The 22,594-nt window shown below is 44.6% G+C and overlaps 1 protein-coding gene across 1 annotated transcript in view; it reads left to right on the top strand.

Moving 5' to 3' along the window:
• Positions 1-22,594, top strand: part of LOC137433392 (sodium channel protein type 8 subunit alpha-like) — a 128,863-nt gene that overhangs the window by 82,307 nt on the left and 23,962 nt on the right. The window contains exons 10-11 of the mRNA XM_078785219.1: positions 4,920-5,186; positions 20,635-20,688. Coding sequence (XP_078641345.1) covers positions 4,920-5,186; positions 20,635-20,688 — 321 coding nt within the window. The remainder of the gene's footprint in view (positions 1-4,919; positions 5,187-20,634; positions 20,689-22,594) is intronic.

Here is a 22,594-nt window from a genome sequence, read left to right as displayed (position 1 = left end):
CAAAAAAGTGGATCTGGGGTGAATTAACGGGGGTAGAAAAGATCAAGGTTTTGTATGGGGGAAGACAAGAGATGGTGGTGAACAGCTGTTTTAAAGACCTGGAGGGAGGAGTGGGATTGAATAGAGTGAGGGAGTTTGTTCCAGAGGCAGGAGAAAAGAGGAATGAAAGAGTGAAGGTGAATAGAGAGTCTTGATTTTGGCAGTTTAACCATAAGAGGGTTGCTGGCAGATCTTGGGCGACCTGTAGGCATATTTGGGGGACAGAGCACAGACAGAGCTGGGGGAGCTAGGCCGGAGAGGAGTCGGTAGAAGACAAAGACCACCAACCTGCATGCGGTGAGTGAGTGAAAGGCCCTCGAAGTTAGCTTCATCGCGGGAGATTGGAATGATTCTGAAATCTTTGGTTTCAACAGCGTGAAGCCGAGCTCGGTGTGAGGAAGGAGCACCAGCCCAGAGGGGAGAACAGTATTCCATTGAGCTGCAGATGAAAGCCTTGTATGTGGTGAGGAGCTCAGGTGTGCCAAGGAAGGACTTCACGCGACGGATGATGCCCAGTCGGCGACTCGCTTTGGAGGCCAACTTGGTAATGTGGTTTTCCCAGGAAAGATCATGGCAGATAGTGAGACCCAAAAGCTTGAGTGACAGAACTTATTGGAGAGGATTGTTCAGAAAGTGGATGGGAGGGTTGTACAGTCGATCTTTTCGGAGAGACATAGTGAGAGTGTGAGATTTGTCAGGATTGAAAGACATGTTCCACTTGTTTGACCAGTCTGTGATTTTGTCCAGGTCTGCAAAGAGTGAGGAGGCTGCAGACTGCCGATCTGGGGGATGAGGTATGGAGCGGCAGAGAGTGGAATCATCAGCAAGCGTTGGAGAGGATTTTTCAGAGAGTTGGAGAGATCATTGATGAAGACCAGAAAAGCACAGGGCCCAGAACACTGCCTTGGGGAACTCCAGCCTGAACAGGAAGCGTAGATGAGAGAAATCCATTCAGGGCCACAGTTGACTACGACCAGAGAGGAAGTGCGCAAGCCATGCGTGGAGATTTCCATGGATACTATAGGAGGAGAGTTTGGAGAGCAGAGCGGGGTGCCAGACCATATCAAAGGCAAGTGATATGTCAAGGGAGACAGCTCTGATTTCCTGTTTGGCATTACGGACCTCCATCCATTGTTGAGACAGCAGAAGCAGCATGTCCAGAGTAGAATGACCTGGTCTGAATCCAAATTGATGATCGGAGATCAAGCCATTGGAGAAGAGGAAGGATTTGATGTCAGAAGCAATGATTGATTCCATGACCTTGCTGATTATTGGGAGCAAGCTGATTTGTCTGTAGTTGCAAGGATCTGTTTTTGCACCTTTTTGTGTAAAGCGGCAATGTTGGCTGATTTCCAAGCTGATGGCAGATGACCTTGAGCAAAAGAGAGGGTGAAGAGAACAGAGAGAGGGTGAGATAGAGCGGCAGAACAGGATTTTAGGACCCGTGGGCTGATGCCGTCTGGTCCAGTTGCAGAATCAGAGTCGAGGTTTGACAAAAACTTCTCCACCTTGTCAGGAGAGAAGGACACAGTCCCTGGAGCAGCTGGGTTAGACTGGGAAAGGTGGGCACAGAGAGAGATGGGTCCGGGACACAAGATTTTGAGGCAAACACAGAGTTGAGGCATTCGGCTTTTTCACGTGCGGTGTCAGCTGTGTAGCCGTTTGAGGTGAGGGTGGGAATGGAGGAGGAACAAACACCATAAACAGATTTGACCAGATGCCACCAAGATTTGGAGGAGGGGGACAGGTTTGAGAGTTCAGTCTTGAGAGTAGAAAGATATTGTTTCCTGGCTCTCCTGAGGGTCGACACACACTTGTTCCGAGCTTTGTGAAAGGTACTGAGATTTCCTTCAGTTGGATTAGCCTTCCATGAGGTGATGGCAAGTTGCTTAATGGCAACTGCCTCACCACAAGCTTCAGTGTACCATGGACGTGAGGAAGGGTATGACGACTGAAGACGAGATGGGATAAATCTGTGCATGAGAGAGAGCAGTTTACTTTGGAAGAATTCCCAGGAAGAGTTGATGCCAGAGGCAGTAGAGATGGGAGACCAGTCCAGATGATTGATGGCTGCTTGAAGACAGTGCCAGTCAGCCTGAGTGAAATTCCAGACTCGTCTACACTGAGGAGGCTCTCTGAGAATTGCCAGAGATATTCACTTTAACAAGGAAATGATCAGAAGAACCGATTGGAGCAGAAGAAGAGCAGCAGACATTTGCAGGGAAGTTAGTCATAACCAAGTCTAGAAGAGAAGATACTTCATTGACTGAGATCCGGGTCGGGAAATTGACAGATTGTGTCAATCCCAGTGAGTCGCAGAAGGCTATTGCTGAGGTGCCATGGCTGGTGTGAGAGGAACCCACACCCAGCCAGCTGGCATGATGACAGTTGAAGTAAAACAGAAAAGACAGAAGTAAAACAAGTAAAAAAGAAACAGAGAAGACGAGATAAAAAGAAACCTGCTCCAAGCTGCAATGTCTGTGCGTGTGGTGTCAGTCCTGTTGGCATGCTGCGGTCTGGTGCAAAGCCTGCCCTTGTGGAGCCCTGTGTGCCCTTACCAACCACATTCCCAACACCATGAACCTGATGAACTCTCCACTGCAGTGTACTACCAACCAACCATTAACCCAGCACCAACAACCATGCACTCAGCAGAAACAGCAACGTCGGTCAGAAGCACCGTCTGAGCATGATGTATGCGTTTTCATTGCCCTGAGGGGATCCAGTGGACCATCATTAGCACGTCCTCGTTGGTATTTGGTCCAACAGTTGGTGACTTATGGTGTGTACCCATTGGATGCTTGGCGAGTAAAATTCCATACCTTTTACAGGTGGTGATTGATGGCCTTGTCTTCCAGATCTTTTTATGGCCTTGAGAAGAGAGATGGTGACTTATTGTCTTGGCTCAATGGTTGGGTAGCATATGGAAGCTCCACCCTTCTTCAGACGATGATGGATGGCTTTGTTTATTGTTCATCGGGTGAACTTTAGTTCACTTTGCCATCGTTGTCGCGAGCCGTGCTGATGGGCTGCTTGGAATGGAAAAATACATGAAGACAGATGTACAACCAGGAAAGCTTAATATTGTATGGAGGGTTAGGTAGGGCTTAGATAAATACACTTGGGTGGCAGGACTAGATCCCTCTAAATATGTGCTCGACACATTTTATTAATTACAGGAATTACATCACACCTGTTCTTGTATGCACTATGAAATAACTATTCAATCTATCCCTCATTGTACCAGATCCGTATAACAGTATAATGAATGACCTTGCACCTTTTGTTGTCCAGCTCTTCTATTAGCCTAACACCCCGAAGACCCTTTGAGATGTCTAATCTGGGTTTGATTTCAATCATGACTGTAAACTGTATGTATTACCCCGGTGCTTTGTAGGCAGCATTTCATCAATGAGTGCATCCTATGTCGGAGAGGACATGAACCTGTAGTCCTCTCTTCCAACATTTTTTTTTGTTGTTGTATACAAGATCGAGGCTCGTGAAAGAGCTAACATTAATCACACAAAAAGTCAAACCGACACATAAAACACAAAATAAGAGGAGCGGTAGACAAGATGGGGAGAGAGGGGGAAGGACACAAACACAACTTTTGAGAGCAGGGACATTCCTGGTTGAGTTTAAGGATCCCATAGTGTCTTGCAAGAGTATGCCATTGGGTTGCTGATATCCAGGCCAAATTACAAATTATTTCCCTTGCCTACAGGGGCCGTTGCCTCAGTTGCACTGCTATGCTTTCAGAAATCAATCAGTAGCCAAGTGTTGCGCACAAATAAACGAATAAGGCTTACCGTATTTTTCGGCCTATAAGTCGATGTGTATAAGAAATAATAAGAAACCTTCTATATCCCTTCGTCTGCTCTTCCAAACCTCCTTTCCCCATTCCTGTGTTTATATGTCCCTAAAATATAGATGGTCCCAAATCCGAGACCCAACGGTCTGCTTCTCCCCCTCTGTAAACCCTCCACCCTCGCCCCCCACACCCCTACTCCACACCAACACTTCTCCTGTCCCAATAAGAAATCTCAGCACTACATTTTGATGAATACCCCTGTAATTGTTCACTTAATTGTCCTTTTGTGTTCTTTATTGATTCTTTTAACATTTGTCTCCGATATGTAGTTATGTGAGGTGATGTTTGTGTGACCGAAAATGTGCCCGAAGAACTCCCCGCCCTGCCCCCACCCCCACCTCCCTAATCCCATCATTATAACATGATCCCCATCATTATAACACTATGTCCACGCATGGGAATTTCTTGTAGGCTTAACATTGTTTTTCTTAACATTGCACTTAACATTCTCGGAACGCTCTTCCACGAGCCTTGACTATGTATGTGTACAAAAATGTATGACTGTGTACACAAAAAAACGCTTGCTGTAGTGTGTTTTAAATAAAAAAATTATGCAATTTCTTTCAGAAAGAATCACACTTTGCAAAAAAAAAAAAAAAAGTATGCAATTACTTGTCTTAAACCATGGATAAGTTGATTTTGAGTACAAGTCGAGGCCTGGACTAATGGGGAAAAAAGTATCAACTTGTACACCGAAAAATACAGACACTTGTGCAGAGAAAAGTATTTATCACTGCTATTAGCATCATGTGCTCAGATTTGAATGCCAAACAGGATAGCGATTGGTAAAACGACACTAACTTGTACTTAGTCATACTTCAACCCCGATTATTTTCTGCAATATATGCAACAGCCTTCTATATCCCATCATCTGCTTTTCCAAGTCCCTTTCCCCCTTCTCCTGTGTTTATAGGTACCTAAAATACAGATGGCCCATAATTCTGCATGAATGCTTGTGTCTAAAAATCGACGATGAGTTTCAAAGTCAAATCTTTTTCCTTCTGTCCAGGTGGTGGTGAACGCACTGGTGGGTGCCATTCCTTCCATTGCCAACGTGCTGCTCGTCTGCCTCATCTTTTGGCTTGTGTTCAGCATCGTGGGTGTGAACAGTTTCAAAGGACGTTTTCACAAATGTGTTGATGAAGCGTTCGTGCCCTTGAACTCCTCCATCATCAAAAACCGGACGCAATGCATTCAGCACGGTGGCTATGAATGGATCAATGCACCTGTCCACTTTGACAACGTTTTGTATGGTTACCTGGCTCTCCTGCAAGTGGTAAGTTGACCAAATCCTGTGCCACGATATCAGTCTCGGAACAAAGTGCTCAATATCTCAAAAGACTATATGTCCAGTGGTTTTATCTACATATATAAAAGAAAGTTTTTGTTTGTTTGTTTGTTTGTTTGTCTGCGCGTGCTAATCTCCTGAACGGTGAAAGATGGGAGGAAACCTCTAATACAAAAAATGTCGGGACGGGCCTCGGGAAGGTTTTAGGCTAGGTGGCGAGGCCGGTCGAGGCCCACCTCGGCCGGGCTGGGCCCATTTCGCAATTAAAAGCTGAGCTGAATTATAGTAGTCAATCTTCTACGGCCGCGAGTAAAAGCTGAATTATAGTAGTAAATTCATTCAAAAAGAACCCAGGCAACGCCGGGTGCTTTCCGCTAGTATTCTCTAATTTATCCTTTATCCTCAAAACTCACAAAGTTTCCAAAACTCATTAAAAAAAATAGGCGGTGTATACTCTGTATAGCCTGGCGTTGGCTTAGCGGTTAGGGTGCCAGCTTGGGATCCTAGGATTTGGGTTCGAATCCCGGTCGATCGCTGAATTAACGCCAGGTGGGCTGACTCAGCCTGTCATCCTTCCGAGGTCGGCAAATTGAGTACCAGCTTGCTGGGATGAATGATCACGGTGTGTACCCCGATTCAGAACAGGCACACTGTATCCCTGAGCATCGAAGAGCGCAACCAAGGGTTGGCATCAGGAAGGGCATCCGGCCATAAAAACATTGCCTCAAACAGGGAACCATGATTGTCATGGGGCCCGCAAGGCTAACCCCCACTCTAGCGGGGAAAAATGGCCTTAAAACGATCATTCATTCATTCATTCATACTCCATACTCAGGGAGCGAGGGGGAAAGTGCTAATGGGATATTCATCACAGCCTTTTTAGATGCTCCATTACGAATAACAGACACACAAAGAGGAAGATCAAAATATAAATAATTTCTCACCCTCCCCTCTTTTTTCGATTGATCAAACTGTCTGGGGTACGTATTAGGCATGGGCCATGGAAGGAAACAAACTCTGAGGTCCCCTCGTCTCTGCCTTTGCGTGAATGCTAAAACTAACTTGGCTTTCCATTTCTTCGGCATCGTTGCGATGGCTAATCTATGGAGCAAGAACAAGAAAGTATTCCTGGGAGATTGTGCCCTCTGTGCGGGCATAGCCAGTGGCGTAAGTCGTAGCATGGCTTAATGAAAATTTTTGTAAATGTCATTACTGGGTGGACAAAAGTGCCAAATTTTCCATGAATGTTCCTCGCATCGTAATGATTAATTTCAGAAGGGGTAGCCACCCAGAAATACTACAATGAGACCTCAGTTGTGGATACTATAATTCAACATAGGATATTATCCACACCTATGACATATGTCCTCAGTAGGTCTTTTTATAACAGTTCTTGGGGAAAACAATAACACCAAACAGTCAAAAATGCATATAATTAAACTGATATAGATGACACCTGTACATTTATTGTCCCCCGTCGCACAGCGGAGCGAAATGGGGACTATGGTTTTCCCCTCTGTCCGTGTGTCCATCCGTCCTTCCGTCCGTCCTTGCGTCCGTCCGGGCGTGCGTGTGTGCGTGCGGGCGTGCGTGCGTAAGCGACGGACCGCATTCGAATTTGGTGTGTGGGTGCAACCCACGTCAAAATCCAAGATGGCCGCCGCCATGTATGTCTGATGCCATGGATGTCTGAACCTTGTGAGCTGAATATCTTGAAAAATAAGCGAAGTACCAACTTCTAATCTGGTGTGTGGGTGTATCAAGGCATAAGGAAGAACGCTATTGAAAATTGGGTCGCCACGTCAAAATCCAAGATGGCCGCCGCCATGAATGTCTGAACCTTGTGAGATGAATATCTTGAAAAATAAGCGAAGTACCAACTTCTAATTTGATGTGTGGGTGTATCTTGGCATAAGGAAGAAGGCTGTTGAAAATTGGGTCGCCACGTCAAAATACAAGATGGCTGCCACCATATATATGTCTGAACCTTGTGAGCGAAATATCTCGACAAATAAGCGAAGTACCAACTTCTAATCTGGTGTGTGGGTGTATCTAGGCACAAGGAAGAACGCTATTGAAAATTGGGTCGCCACGTCAAAATCCAAGATGGCCGCCTCCATGTATGTCTGAACCTTGTGAGCGAAATATCATATCATAGCATGTTTTCTGCGTCTTCCACTTTGTCGACTCACATCACTTCCCCGACGGGGGACCGAGGCGTAACGCTTGTTCACTTTAAATTAAACAAGTCAGGAGACAACGATGGTTCACGAGCGAGCGGTTTTCAATGACAAAGGACGGACTGTGACCGAAACAGGCCCGGACAGGCCAGCCCCAGAAATGTCAAAACGATGCTTATTGACCTTGAAATGAGATAGAAAATAATGTATAATCAGTTATGAGGTTAGTTAGCTGCACAATAGAGAAAATGCGGTAAAAAATAAAATGGGGAAAAAAAAAATGAACAATCGAGTGATGACACATGACAGACATAATGGGGCTGGACACATGACATTGGCCTAACCAAATATTGAAACCCCTGTCGGATTCCACCAAACCCCTCGGAGAAGATGTAGCTTGAAATTGCTTACGCCCTAAAAAGACATCTTTTTCGGGCGTGGCTCCGCCCACAATGGGCGCAATACGCCCACAGGAGGCAGGACACAACTAGATCATGATATCAACCTCCCACCCAAGTTTCACCAAAATCGGATAATATCATCGGGTGGTTATGCTGCGGACAGACAGACACCCTGACAGACGCACACACATGACGAATATAGTGGTCACTTGATAACTCGTGAACCAACAAGTCAGGAGACGATGATGGTTCACGAGCAAGCAGTATTCAATGACAAAGGACGGACTATAACCGAAACAGGCCCGGACAGGCCAGGCCCCAAAATGTCAAAATGAAGGTTACTGACCTTGAAATGAGATAGAAAATAATGTATAACCAGTTATGAGGTAAGTTAGCTTCACAATACCGAAAATTCGGTAAAAAAATGAAATGAAAAAAAAAAAATTGAAAAATGAAAAATCGAGCTCCGTGGGGCTAGACACATGACATTGGCCTAACCAAATATCAAAACCCCTGTCAGATTCCACCAAACCCCTCGGAGAAGATGTAGCTTGAAATTGATTACCCCCTAAAAAGACATCTTTTATGGGCGCAATACGCCCACTCTAGGCAGGACACAACTAGATCATGATATCAACCTCCCACCCAAGTTTCATCAAGATCGGATGATATCATCGGGTAGTTATGCTGCGGACAGACAGACAGACACACACACACACACACACACACAGACAGACGCACACACATGACGAATATAGTGGTCACTTGATAACTCGTGAACCAAAAAGACAGTGTCCAATGCTTCATATGTGTTGGCTGTAAATAGGGGGAACAATGGCGGACAATATCGCTTGTAGTCTTAATGTTTTGGACAGTTTTATTCATACTTACTCTTCAATATTTCAATTATCTTGGACAAAATTTGGAGCGTAAATAATAACTGTGATTTATAATATGTATGAACTAATCATATATATATATATTGTTGCGGAAACGGAGCACGGCACACCCCTTAGCGGGGAGGGGGGGGGGGGTAATCCCCCTTCTATTTGCACTGGCCGTCTCCGATCCTGAAGCTACCCCGCTCCACAAGGCAGGTGGGCAACACTCCGTTCGAGACCACGGGCAAGATGTTATTTTGCCGAGCGGATTAGCAGCCCGCGGCTCGAACCATTAGCAGTACTAAACCCGATCCTAAACGTTGGCCAAATCGTGCCACAGGTATTCAATGAGGAAATCACAAAGACGATCGGACGAGCATGAATAAGAAGACGAAGGTAGGAAATAACAGGATTTATTATTTATTATGTACAAGTCAAAGAAACCAAGGAGAAGGAAAGAACACAAAAGTAATTTACAGAAGAAGAAGAAGACACAGTGCAATTCTACTTATCTATACAGTCTTACTTAAACCCCAGGACAACACAGACAAACAGACGACAATCAGACGTACACGAATGGGGAATAAAGGCAGGAACGAATGGCTGGAAGGGGAGGAAGGTTCAGGTGGTCCACAGAGCTGGAAGGATGCGGGTCCGGTTCGTGTAAACGACAAGGCTCGAGGTGAGCGGCCACCGACCCTCCTCAATCTCATTCGCACGGCGGCGTTTCTTCGTAGCAGCGGGTCGAAACTGCCGTCAAAGCTCAACTCAACTGCGGTGGACTCAGCTGCGGTGGATTCAGCTGCGGTGGATTCAGCTGCGGTGGACTTGGCTGCGGTGGACTCAGCTGCGGTGGACTCCTTACTCATCTCTTTTAAGCAGTCCCTCCCAACTTCCTTTTATGAGGCGCGTGGCGATCAAGCCGCCGGCCTTTTGGAAACGCCCATCGGTGAGCTCGCCTCGGCCTTGATTGGTCGCGAGGGCTCACCGATCCCGCCCCTTGATGAAGCGTTGGCAAAGCCACGCCTTGTTCCTGGCGCTTGGCTGACTCCTCCCATCTTCCGCTCCGAGATGACCTCGTGTTCAATGGAGTCTGAGGCACTGACAATAAGCCAAAGCAGTAGTGGTGAACGCCGCCGTACTGGCGCTTTTTAGGAGGCCATGGGGGTGTCGGAGGGATCCTATCTTATTCGATTCGGTGCAATGCAGTGTCAACTAATGGGCAACAGAGCCTTATACTGACATAGAATAAAGAAATAACTATAGAGAGGTTCTATGGTGGCCTACGTGCTTGTACATGGACTAGCTACGGTGCACTCATTTCAATTAACAGCCAATTAAAAGGGTAAATGTACACAGGAAATTTAATACTAAATTTACAAAGTGACGGTTCTAAGAACCGTAACAATATATATATATTGTTGCGGATCTCCCGAAGCCCGTTCCCGTTATAAAGGGGGGATTAAACCCATTTTTGTCCCCCGTCGCACCACGGAGCGAAAGGGGGACTATGGTTTTCCCCTCCGTCCGAGCGGGCGTGCTTGCGTGCGTAAGCGAAGGACCGCATTCGAATTTGGTGTGTGGGTGCAACCCACGTCAAAATCCAAGATGGCCACCGCCATGTATGTCTGATGCCATGTATGTCTGAACATTGTGAGCTGAATATCTTGAAAAATAAGCAATGTACCAACTTCTAATCTGGTGTGTGGGTGTATCTAGGCACAAGGAAGAATGCTATTGAAAATTGGGTCGCCACGTCAAAATCCAAGATGGCCGCCGCCATATATGTCTGAACCTTGTGAGATGAATATCTTGAAAAATAAGCGAAGTACCAACTTCTAATTTGGTGTGTGGGTGTACCTCGGCATAAGGAAGAAATGTATTGAAAATTGAGTCGCCACGTCAAAATCCAAGATGGCCGCCACCATATATATGTCTGAACCTTGTGAGCGAAATATCTTGAAAAATAAGCGAAGTACCAACTTCTAATCTGGTGTCTGGTTGTATCTGGGCACAAGGAAGAAAGCTGTTGAAAATTGGGTCACCACGTCAAAATCCAAGATGGCCGCCGCCATGTATGTCTGAACCTTGTGAGATGAATATCTTGAAAAATAAGCGAAGTACCAACTTCTAATTTGGTGTGTGGGTGTACCTCGGCACAAGGACGAAAGCTGTTGAAAATTGGGTCACCACGTCAAAATCCAAGATGGCCGCCGCCATGTATGTCTGAACCTTGTGAGATGAATATCTTGAAAAATAAGCGAAGTACCAACTTCTAATTTGGTGTGTGGGTGTATCTCCGCATAAGGAAGAACGCTATTGAAAATTGGGTCGCCACGTCAAAATCCAAGATGGCCGCCTTGCGTCTTCCACTTTGTCAACTCGCATCATTTCACCGATGGGGGACCTAGGCGTAACGCTTGTTCCCCCCTGGGTCTTCGTGTCCACGAGGCCGAATCGCCACTTCCGGAGCAAGCATGAAAAAGGGTATCGGGTCAACGTCGCATGTACATTTAACCCACGCTGCCACGAAAGCGGGGACCGAACCTCGCACAAGCCACGCTTAATCGAGTACGCCCGAGCGGTATGCGTATGACGTGACTCGTGCCGTTACTTTTATGGAACCCGATTCGAGCAGTTCTAGTCGTACCATGTGAGGCCAATCAATGGAAGGGACAGGAACGGTCAAATCAGAGGAAGAACACAATTTATTTACACTGTACAATGATTCACAGAAGGAAAGGGGGCACAGAGCAGAAGTGTAACCAATCTAACTAAATCCCAGACACAGGGCCCATTCACGCACACGGGGAGAAGAAGAGAAGAAGTTCGCGTGCCAAACACGCTTTGCCGTCGGTCGCTCCGGGGCAGCTCGCCCGGCGTGGCTCTCTGGCGGTCACGGCATGTATGCGGGAGAAGGCAGGCAGGAGGAGATCGCGCGTCTGTGGCCTGGCATGGGTCGTCTTCTCGAGTGCGGTTAATGCAGGGCACGGGGCACGGGGCAAGTTCGTGTATAATCACGATAACCGGCAATTCAATGCACTCGTTCGGCGGTGCGTTCTCTTGCGTTCTCAAGCTCAACTCAACTCTGACTCTCACAAGGGCTCCGACGCTACTGAACTGAGAACTTGAACTCCACTCAACTCATGACTCAAACTTGAACTCAACTCATCTGACATGGGGGGGGGGGGGCTCGGAGCAGGGTTTTATGGCTCCGCCCCGGCCTTACTCGAATGTTCCAAACCCCACCTCTCATCGTCGTGGTTAGCCACTCCCCTCGAGCCCTGATTGGCGGCTCATTGCTTACCGGCCACTCCCTCCTGCAGCGCCTCCCTTCGGCCTCGCCAGACTTGTTCAGGCCTGCCACGTGGCATGCTATCGCCAAAAGACGCCCTACTCACGGGCCTGCTCAACGCAAAACTATCACAGGACAGGACTACGCTTACATTCATGAAGAAATAACTGAACTATCGCGAGGCTTCATGTTGTGGTGCGTCTACCTACGGGGGAGAATTATCCTTTATTCCAAAACCACAACAATATATATATATATATATATATATATATATATATATATATATATGTACATACATACATACATACATACATACATACATACAGTCACGTGAAAAAGTAAGTACACCCCATGTGAAGTTTGGACTTTTTCAACATATTTCAACATACAGCTAATTGATCTTCATTTCAACAATATCTATAGATAAAGGTGATATAATATAACAAATATCATGAAACATTTACATTTTGTAGTCCATTGTATAATTTAAATAAACATAAATGCAAATTTCGCATGTGGAAAAAGTAAGTACACCGCATGAAATGTTTTTTTAAAATCTTTTTAACATATGTGGACATATCAATATTTGATCTTCATTTAAACAGTATCTATAGATAAAGGTGATCTAATTGAACAAAAAACAATGAAAAGTTGACTTTGCAATAATTTATTCAACAAAAAATTAACAGAGATGCCATTTCCTTTTGTGGAAAAAGTAAGTACACCCTTGGCCCTAATAGGCGGTATTGCCCCCATTGGCAGAAACAACCTCAAGTAGGCGTTTCTTATAACTGTCTACCAGTCTCTGACATAGACTGGGAGAAATTTTTGCCCACTCCTCCATGCATAATTCTTTCAGCTGTGCGATGTTTGAGGGGTTTCTTGCATGCACAGCTCGTTTCAAATCCTCCCACAACATCTCGATGGGATTTAGATCCGGGCTTTGACTTGGCCATTCCAGAACCCACCATTTCTTTCTTTTCAGCCATTCCTTGGTGGATTTACTGGTATGTTTAGGGTCATTGTCATGTTGCAAGGCCCACCTTCGGTTGAGCTTCAACTTCCGACAGATGGCCTCACATTATCCTCAAGCACCCTCTGGTACAATGAAGAATTCATAGTGGATTCTATGATGGTGGGCTGCCCAGGCCCTGATGGAGCAAAGCTGCCCCAAACCATAATATTTCGACCACCATGCTTTGCAGTTGGTATCAGGTTCTTGTGGTCAAATGATGGCTTTGGTTTTTGCCAAACATGTCTTCTGGTACTGTGGCCAAATAGCTCTACCTTTTACTCATCTGTCCAGAGCGCATTGTTCCAGAAGTGCTGGTCTTTGCCTAGGTGTTCATTGGCAAACTTTAGTCTTGTCCTGATGTTCTTTCTGGACAGCAAAGGTTTCCTCCTGGCACACCTCCCATATGGATCAAATTTGTGCAGCCTCTTTCTAATGGTAGACTCGTGCACTTTGACATCAACAGTGGCAAGAGCTACCTGTAGGTCCCGTGATGACATTCTGGGGTTCTTAGAGACTTCTTTCCGCATCTTGCGGTCTGCTCTCGGGCTGAACTTGCTGGGGCGGCCTGGCCTGAACAAGTTGGCAGTTGTTTGGAATCTTCTCCACTTGTCGATGATCTTCCGGACAGTCAAATGATTGATTTCAAATTGTTTGGAGATCTTTTTAAATCCCTCCCCAGACTCGTAGGCATCTATAACCTTCTTTCTGAAGGCCTCAGAGAGCTCTTTTGATCTAGGCATGGTGACGCCACACACTTCAACAACAAAGAGCAAACCAAACTAAATGTCTGATGTTTAAATAAGACAGGTTCCTCCAAGATCCTCTCTAACGATGTTCTAATCATTTGCACCTGAGCTGGTGCACCTGATTCTAATTTTAGGTATTTGAAGTAGTGAGAAATGTAGGGGTGTACTTACTTTTTCCACATGCGAAATTTGCATTTATGTTTATTTAAATTACACAATGGACTACAAAATGTAAATGTTTCATGATATTTGTTATATTATATCACCTTTATCTATCAATATTGTCGAAATGAAGATCAAATAGCTGTATGTTGAAATATGTTGAAAAAGTCAAAACTTTACATGGGGTGTACTTACTTTTTCACGTGACTGTATAGCACTTCATCTGATCAGTATGAACAAGCATTCTGAGTAGTGCGCTGCAAACATGTCCCCTACCGGCATTGGGTAGCACTGTCATAGACGACAGTATTATGACTTACCGCACTCCAAATTATGGTCCGGAAAACTGTTGGGGAAATTCCCAAAGTTCAAAGTGCCATAACTTTGTCAAAAATGATTGAAACGTCGTGAAGTTCGAACTTGATCTGTAACTTATCATGAGGAAACCATGTACCAAGTTTGAAATCTTTAGCATTAAGAGTTTAGAAAAAAAGTCCGGAAAGCTGTTCTTTGAGTGACGGGCGGACAGACTGACTGACGGACTGACGGACCGACAGACGGACTGACGGCGTGCAAGCCTATAGTCCCCGACTGTGTCCACCGGTAGGGGACTAATAAGGGGAAAGGTAGGTGGAGGGTAGAGGCAAAGGAGGGTGGGGGTTGGGGTGGGATCTGAGGTGCAAGACCGGGTAATGGGGAAGGGGGAGAGGCGAGAAGGACAAATTCAACTGTGCGAAGAGTGCTTTAACCTCATCATTGCCCAGGTAAAATAGGAAATTGTAATATCCTTTACTACCACTACCAGTTGGCGCTACACAGTACACAATTATATAGACAATTTATTCCCCCCCCCCCTCTCCCTCCCCCCTCCCCCACCCCCGCTCCCCACACACCCGCGTGAGTCCGTGGCCACCTGGCCTATGTTACCACCCACACAAAGTTATATTTGTACCCTGAATTTGGAGTTTTTAACTTAAAAGATGTGGGCGTTTTTTATAATACTTGCGTGGATCGGCCACGTCGCTACTGGGACACAGGCTTGTTAGTCCCTTACCGGTGTACACCGGAGGGGACTATAGGTTTTCACTCCGTCCCTCCGTCTGTCCGTCTGTCAGTCCGTCAGACAAAGAACAGTTTTCCGGACTTTTTTTCTAAACTCTTAATGCTAATGATTTCAAACTTGGTACATGGTTTTCTCATGATAGGTTACAGATCAAGTTCGAACTTCACGAAGTTTCGATCATTTTTGACAAAGTTATGGCACTTTGAACTTTGGGAATTTTCCCAACAGTTTTCCGGACTATAATTTGGAGTGCGGTAAGTCAAAGCTGTTAATATTCCTTGTTTATCAACCGATTGCTCCAAAACCTGATATAGCCCTTCTTCTGGATGGCCCGCACAATCGCCCAGGCTTCGATTTTTCGATTTCGGATCATGGGGTCTCCCGGGTGGGGGTGCGGAAGGGGGGGAGAGGGGGAAAGAAAGAGGGTTACCACCTTAAACTTCGGATCCCTACTCGTCCCTTATTAGTCCCCTACCGGTGTACACCGGAGGGGACTATAGGTTTGCACTCCATCCCTCCGTCTGTCAGTCCGTCACGCAACGAACAGTTTTCCAGACTTTTTTTCTAAACTCTTAATGCTAATGATTTTAAACTTGGTACATGGTTTCCTCATGATAAGTTACAGATAAAGTTCGAACTTCACGACGTTTCGATCATTTTTGACAAAGTTATGGCACTTTGTTTATTCTGGAGTTCTCCTCAAGCCGCACCACGTGCCCTCAGCCTCGTCTCGCGAACGTCAAAAGCGCGACACAGCGCGTGCTTTCCGGAGGGGCGGAGCCAACCCGAGCAACATATATATATACACATCGATCATTGATCGTGAACCGGAAAATATAATAAATTACTGATATTTAGCGACTCAAAAGGTTCTTTATCAACAACTTATTTTCTCGTGCTTCTGCTGACCTGTCTGCAAGGTGTATAAATCGAAGTCCCGAGTGCGAATCACAGGTGAGCCCGTCCTGAGGTAATTAGCGATTGGGAACGATTCAGAACCTGTGGATAAATAACCCTTGGTAATTTCCCCAACAGTTTTCCGGACGACAGACTGCGGGTAGGGGACATGTATTGCAGCGCGATACTCAGAATGCTTGTTAGTATTAATATTGCGAAATCGCTACAACCTCCTTGTGTAACCCCCTACTGTTAATAGTAAGGGCATTTTATGAGATATTTCACAAATCTGTTAACTAAATTGTTACCCAAAAATTTCTTCACCAATATGTTTGTAAAGGTGTGTAATAACATGTGTTAAAATGTTGAAGTTCAACTCCCGTGGGAAACCCAGAAAAAAAGCTGTTGAATTCGGGTACCGAAAAATTATTTTCGAGAATTTTTATTTTTTTAAATCGGCCCTTAAGTAACTTATGAGGGGTCAAATAAGGGTTTTTCATGATTCTGAGTTGATTGTTAACATTTATATTTTCACTTTTACATTTACACACAAAGTAGCTTTTATTTCACATACATATATAATACTCAAGAGTTATTTCTCATTCACAATGTCAGAAGTTTCAACAGTCATTGTCTATGTCTTCTTCAGACTCAACAACATCATGACTGCAGTTTCTGCATGTAATGCCATTACAGACTCCACAGGCCGAGATGCACGTGACCCCAACCTTGGAATGACGGGTAGATTTGCCTGCTTTATTATATTCACAGCCTTCAGCCAAATCGGAAGATCAAAGGTCACTATAGCGACCCCAGCGCGCCGTATGCACTCTTTCAGAGTGGTGAAGATGGTGTTGAGGTCATTAGGGTCTCCTTCAATAACTGGGAGGAACTCGATCTGTGTGCTCTGCTTTGCATCATTAGCATGGATTCTCTTCATCCAGCCATTCCAGTTGGAGTGTGGGAACTCAGGATCGTTGGCTTTGATCACCCACCCCGCTGCCCAGAGTGTGTCACCTGGAGTGAGGAGTGGCTGATCATGAACCAGGGAGGAGGAAAGCTCAGCGAGGGGGAGAAACATGATCGCGTTCGTTCCTATCTGTTTCCTGTTCGTAAATGGAATAATCTTTACTTCAGTTCCTCTCAGGATCTTAGCTTTGTCGAGTGCCTTCAACTTCACCCGGGGGAAAGCTGCTGTTGTCTGTGGATCTGGCAAAGGTGGTGCCGGAGAGGTGACTTCGATCCAACCCATTGAGTGAAACGGAGTGTTTCCGTGAATAGAGACAATGTTTAAATCTATATTGTCTCCAACAAACTGAGTGACTGCATTGTTTGTTTCCCCAACCTCCATAAAGACCACCTGATCATTACTTGACAATTCACTTTCACTGGCTGGCACTTTGGCTGTCATCACTGATTGATCCTCAAGCGCAGCATCAACCGCAACCTCATCATTGATCTGTTCATCGGTTTCCTCCACAATGGTGTCAAGAGTGCCAGAAGTATCTGGAACATCATCTCCACTCCTACTATTAAGGAAGCAGTATTTGTAGTTTTGTGTCTCCGTGTAAGACTCAGTGTATCCCAGCCGGTGGAACTTGTTGAGCATCCATTTTGACCCAAATCTATGATCAAGTTGTATGGCAAGCCCCATTTGGTGTGGCAATACTCCAGACCGAGGTCGACAGGCCTTAATAAAATTCTGCCCCCAAACGGCAACTCTTTCGTCTGTCTTGACAATCGGTCTCAAGAACATCTGAAGGCTTGCAGGAACAAGTGTCAGCTGACTATCGATGTCAGTCATACTGTGTGTGGTGGGGTATGACTTTGGACCTAAATCAATCAAGGCAATATCATTGGATATGAACTTGAGTGCCGTCTTTATGATCTGAGTCTTCTCATCTCCATGGTCAAGATTAGCATGATGCTCTCGCAGAATATTGTCGGTGCCATCTTTGAGACAGAGTACATCTGCCCTTCTTTCCTGTGTTGTGAAATACAAGGTGTCTTCGTATTTCTCTAGAAGTTTTATCTTTAGCCAATGCTTTGAATAAGAAAGGCTCTTCTCTGGTGACTGATCAAACTCCTGCAGCGTTTCATGGACTTGGTCCATGTTCATTACCCCATGCTCTAATTCTGAGTCTAACCATTCGCAGAATTCAATAAAAATTGCCTCTCGCTCCTCATCAATACTCCTCTGTCCTCTCTTCCTTTTTCCTTCCTCATCAGTCTTGCACAAACTGTCACCTCTCGCAAACATAAGTTTGCATCGCAAATGGTACAGTGTTTCTTCTGCTACCAAGTCGTTGATCCCTTCCAGGCGTCCAGTGACTTCAGTGCCCCAGTCATCCCCGCGACTCCATGCTGTCTTCAGCAAGCTTGCCTTCAGTGTATCTGCAGTCAAATTATCTGGCACTCTATTTCTTTCTAGCTTGTGCTGGATTATTTTTGTAGAGCTGGGCTGGTTGGTTGCAAAGAATGCATACATCCTTATACAGGAGGTCAACTGACTGTGATCTTCTAGAACTGCAGCCAATTGATGAACTGAACTCACAAGTAGTGCGTCTTCTCTTCAACTTTGATGACTCTTTCTCTGCCTTTGATGCTTGAGCTGACTTCTTGGTGGTTGCAACAAAGTTGTTGTACAGATCATTTTTACACTTCTGGTGGTACCTCAGTTTTCCTTCCTTTTGAGCCTCCTTCATACGTTCCACAACAGTAACATTTTCGACAGTTTCTGCTTGTTTCAATAAAGTTGAGTATCCCTTTGGAGTTGCCTGTATGAGCCTTTCAGCTGGTGTATCCGAGCGTGCACAGATGAAGCAATTGAGCACAGGTGGAGTAACGTCTTCATCCATATTGCTAGACTCCATGTCCTGCAAAGTAGAAAATGAGATATATTATTTAGAAATTATTTTTCCACAAAGGAGTGTCTGTGGTGAAATATAAATGTTAACAATCAACTCAGAATCATGAAAAACCCTTATTTGACCCCTCATAAGTTACTTAAGGGCCGATTAAAAAAAATAAAAATTCTCGAAAATAATTTTTCGGTACCCGAATTCAACAGCTTTTTTTCTGGGTTTCCCACGGGAGTTGACCTTCAACATTTTAACACATGTTATTACACACCTTTACAAACATATTGGTGAAGAAATTTTTTGGTAACAATTTAGTTAACAGATTTTCATATGTTTCCCTTACTATAAGTTTGGTTGCAATTGGATAAGTAACGGCCAAATGTATCTTGGTCAAACAGACAGACACCAAATTGCGTATTGATATGTAACCCAGTGCGACCTGCCACTTGGTCGGATTGTCGGCATCAAAACTGTCACCCCTCACTAGCTTTGCAAGTGGGAAGGGTGACTGTGACACCCTGCCAGGAATAAAAGCAACACCTGACAAAGGGCAGATGAGCTCCCTTTGGGTGTCAATGGCCATCCAGTGCGGAGATGGTGTCTCCTAAAAAACACCCAATCGGGTAGGAAAATGTGTTTTTTCTGCCTGGCCTAGCTACCCCCTCTTGCACTGTGGTCCTGTGAAGTGGTTTCCTTGTTTCAGGACTAGGTGTAGGTTTTGCCAGTTTTTGTACGCCGCACCTTTCCTCTGCCATCTCCAGGCGCTGCATGACGTCATTGCCGGGCACCGAAGGGGGCTCGGCAGTGACGCACGCTGAAAGGGAGTACTGTGCTCAGTTTTCACTCCGGTTGTTTTCTTGTTTGTTTTCTTGTTTTCTTTCTTGTTTGGCCGGGCGATATCTCAGCCATCCTTCGAGCTAGGAAGCTGAAATTTCGGCACAATAGTGAGCAAGTACTTTGTAAAAAACGGTATTTTTTGTTTTTTGATTAATCAATTAATTGAGGAGTTATTTAATTATTGGCGATTAATTAAGTACTTATTTGATTAATTAAATTTCCTTTCTCTTCTGACCATTATCTCAGGCACCTTTTGAGTTAGGAAGCTGATATTTGGACATGTCAATGACCAGGTGATTTGGCTGCAAAGTCTATTTTTGATTTATGAATTAATCAATTAATCGATTAATTATTTAATTATTCAATTAATGACTAAAAAATTTTTTTTTTTAAAGTTACAGATTCTGATGAAATGGTGGTGCTTTATATGTTCTATGACGGAATTGATTAATAATTTAATTTTTTAATGATTGTTATTTATTTATTTTCATTATTAATCATTTATTTATTTTCTTTCTCATTTGGCCAATATCTCAGGCACGTTTTGAGATCGGAAGCTAATATTTGGATATGACAGTGACCAAGTGATGTGGCTATCAAGGATATTTTTGATTTATTGATTAATCATTTAATTGATTAATTATTTATTGATTAATCAATGAATTATTTAATTTTTTTATTAATGATTTATTTAATTAAATTCCTAAAAGATACATCTTCGGATGAAGCACAAGTGGTTTAGTTATGCTATTAGCCAATTGATTAAGAAAATATTTTATGATAATCTTTTCTTGATTTTAATTATACAATGAATCAATCAATTATTGTACACGTCCCTCCCAATGCAGCCTCTATGAGGTGCACTGCGGTATTGCCGGGTGCCGGAGGCGCCCCGGCAATGCCGCGCTGTAGGATATTTAATTATTTGGCATGGGGGCGGTGTACTTTGAATGTATCTGTACTTGTTCCTCTTCTTTTTCTCTATAGCCCTTCACATTTAGTGGCTCTCAGCCTTGTTTAGGGCAAATTTCAACAATAAAAGAAAAAAAAAGCACTGAATCATTACATTGCAAAGAGAACAATTGTCTTTTTCTGCAGGCAACATTCAAAGGCTGGATGGAGATCATGTATGATGCTGTTGATGCTACGACGGTAAGAAACAAACTTGTACTCAGATTTTTTTTCTTTTCAATTCAGTCATGGCAATATGGTTGGTACTTATTTTTATACAATGTGGGTCACTTGATCAAAATCAGTCTATTTAGGTTTTAAATAAAACATCAGCATTGTTGTTCACACAAGTAGCAAAAATTAACTCTGGAGTGTAACATGGAAATAATATAAAATAAAAATAACCACCTTTAGAGGCCATTTTTCCCCACAAAGCGGACAATCCCTGGTGACAATTCCTGGCGGGGGTTGGCCTTTTTCGGGAACCGTGGTTGTTGTTGTTTTTTGGTCCCCTTTTTGAAGCAATGTTTTACGGCCGGATGCCCTTCCTGACGCCAACCCTTTTTGCCGCCTTTAACGACAAACAGGGAATTACCAGTGAACTGGTACTCAATTAGCCGACCTCGGAAGGATGGTTTACAGGCTGAGTCAACCCCCCTCGCGTTAATTCAGCGATCGACTGGGATTCGAACCCAGGATCCTAGGATCCTAAGCCGGCACCCTAGCCGCTAGCCCAACACCAGAGTGTAACATGGAAATGATGAGCCAAATTACCTCCTCATCTCCTTGTTTGAGATTGTATGACGGAGGAAGTTTTCTGTAAAGGCACGCAGGATCGTGCGAACACTCGTTACACTCAGTGTAGTCATGTGAAAACTTAGGACCATTTGTATGTCATTTTCCATTCTGCATATGGAAAATAAATAGTTAACAGCTGTAGGCTCGAGTCCATACAGAGCATCAACCTTCGAACGTGCAAGCGCGGTCCAAACTCCCCACCGAGGGAGGCTCCCGATGTATGACGCTCGATTGCCCAAAGCGCCATTATTTCATGTTTATACAGTACATCAATGTAATTAAGTATTGAAAGTTTTTATTGGAACGTTGACACTTCTGCATGTGAAAATAATGTGGTACTGTAAATTCCATGGGAATTGGCCCACGGGTTTCGAAATGTATAAGGAGCAAACAATCTCAGAAACAGACCATCCCAAAGTGCCATGAGGGCATTAATCATTAAATTTAAAGTGAAGACTGAACCACGAGCTGGCAGGATGGCCTAACGGTATTCACGCTTGCCTCTGAGCTGTACCTAGCTTGGTTTATAATTTCGACCCAGCTATAAACTGCCATCCTGGTGTTTCACAGGCAGTCTGATTCATTATCATTATGTGATGGGAGGAATCATGATCATCGGCTGTCCGTCGAGGGTTCGACAAAGACTGGAGGGTAGTTTCAGGAAGGGAAGGAAGACTGGAGGGAAGATTGAAGACCTGTGTTTGAAGCGAGAATCAGCAGCGAGACCAGCTCTGTTTACACATTTCCTCCCGCAATAAGGGGCAGATCAAGGTGCCAATAAGGGGCAGATCCGTAAACTGCCTTCTCGAACTCTCCTGCGTTCTTGCTCTCTCTTGGTGTCCACAATTTTTGGGATGGCAGAGAGTAAGGCTCGCCAGGATTTGCGATTTAGGGCTTCCTGCTCCCAATCAGCAATTGCGATATTTGACATAAGCAGGTGACTCTTCAAAACATTCTTGAATCGGAGTTTCTGCACCCTCTTACGGAACGTTTACCACGTGCTAGTTTTCCGTACATAGGTATCTTTGGGAGCCTATCATCTTCCATTCTGACCACATGGCTTATCCAGCACAGTTGGGCTGTGATGATAAGGGCCTTTGTGCTGGTCAAGATGGGAGAATTTTTGGAAATTTGGTAAGGTTGGCGAGGAAAAAGCACACGCAAGAGAACACTAGCAGAGGGGAGCAGTGACCAAGTGAGTAGGGACAGTTTTTTTTTTTTTAATGGCAATGAGCTGGCCCTCTCTGCCAGTGTGATCACATTTCTATAAACGCAGTTTAGCAATGCGGAGTCAAGCATCTCGACACTG

Source organism: Myxine glutinosa, chromosome 10 (assembly GCF_964187855.1).
Source record: "Myxine glutinosa chromosome 10, kmMyxGlut1.1, whole genome shotgun sequence".
Classification (NCBI taxonomy): Eukaryota; Metazoa; Chordata; class Myxini; order Myxiniformes; family Myxinidae; genus Myxine; species Myxine glutinosa.
Note: the sequence above shows the minus strand (reverse complement) of the source record. Positions and strands in the feature narration are given on the sequence as shown.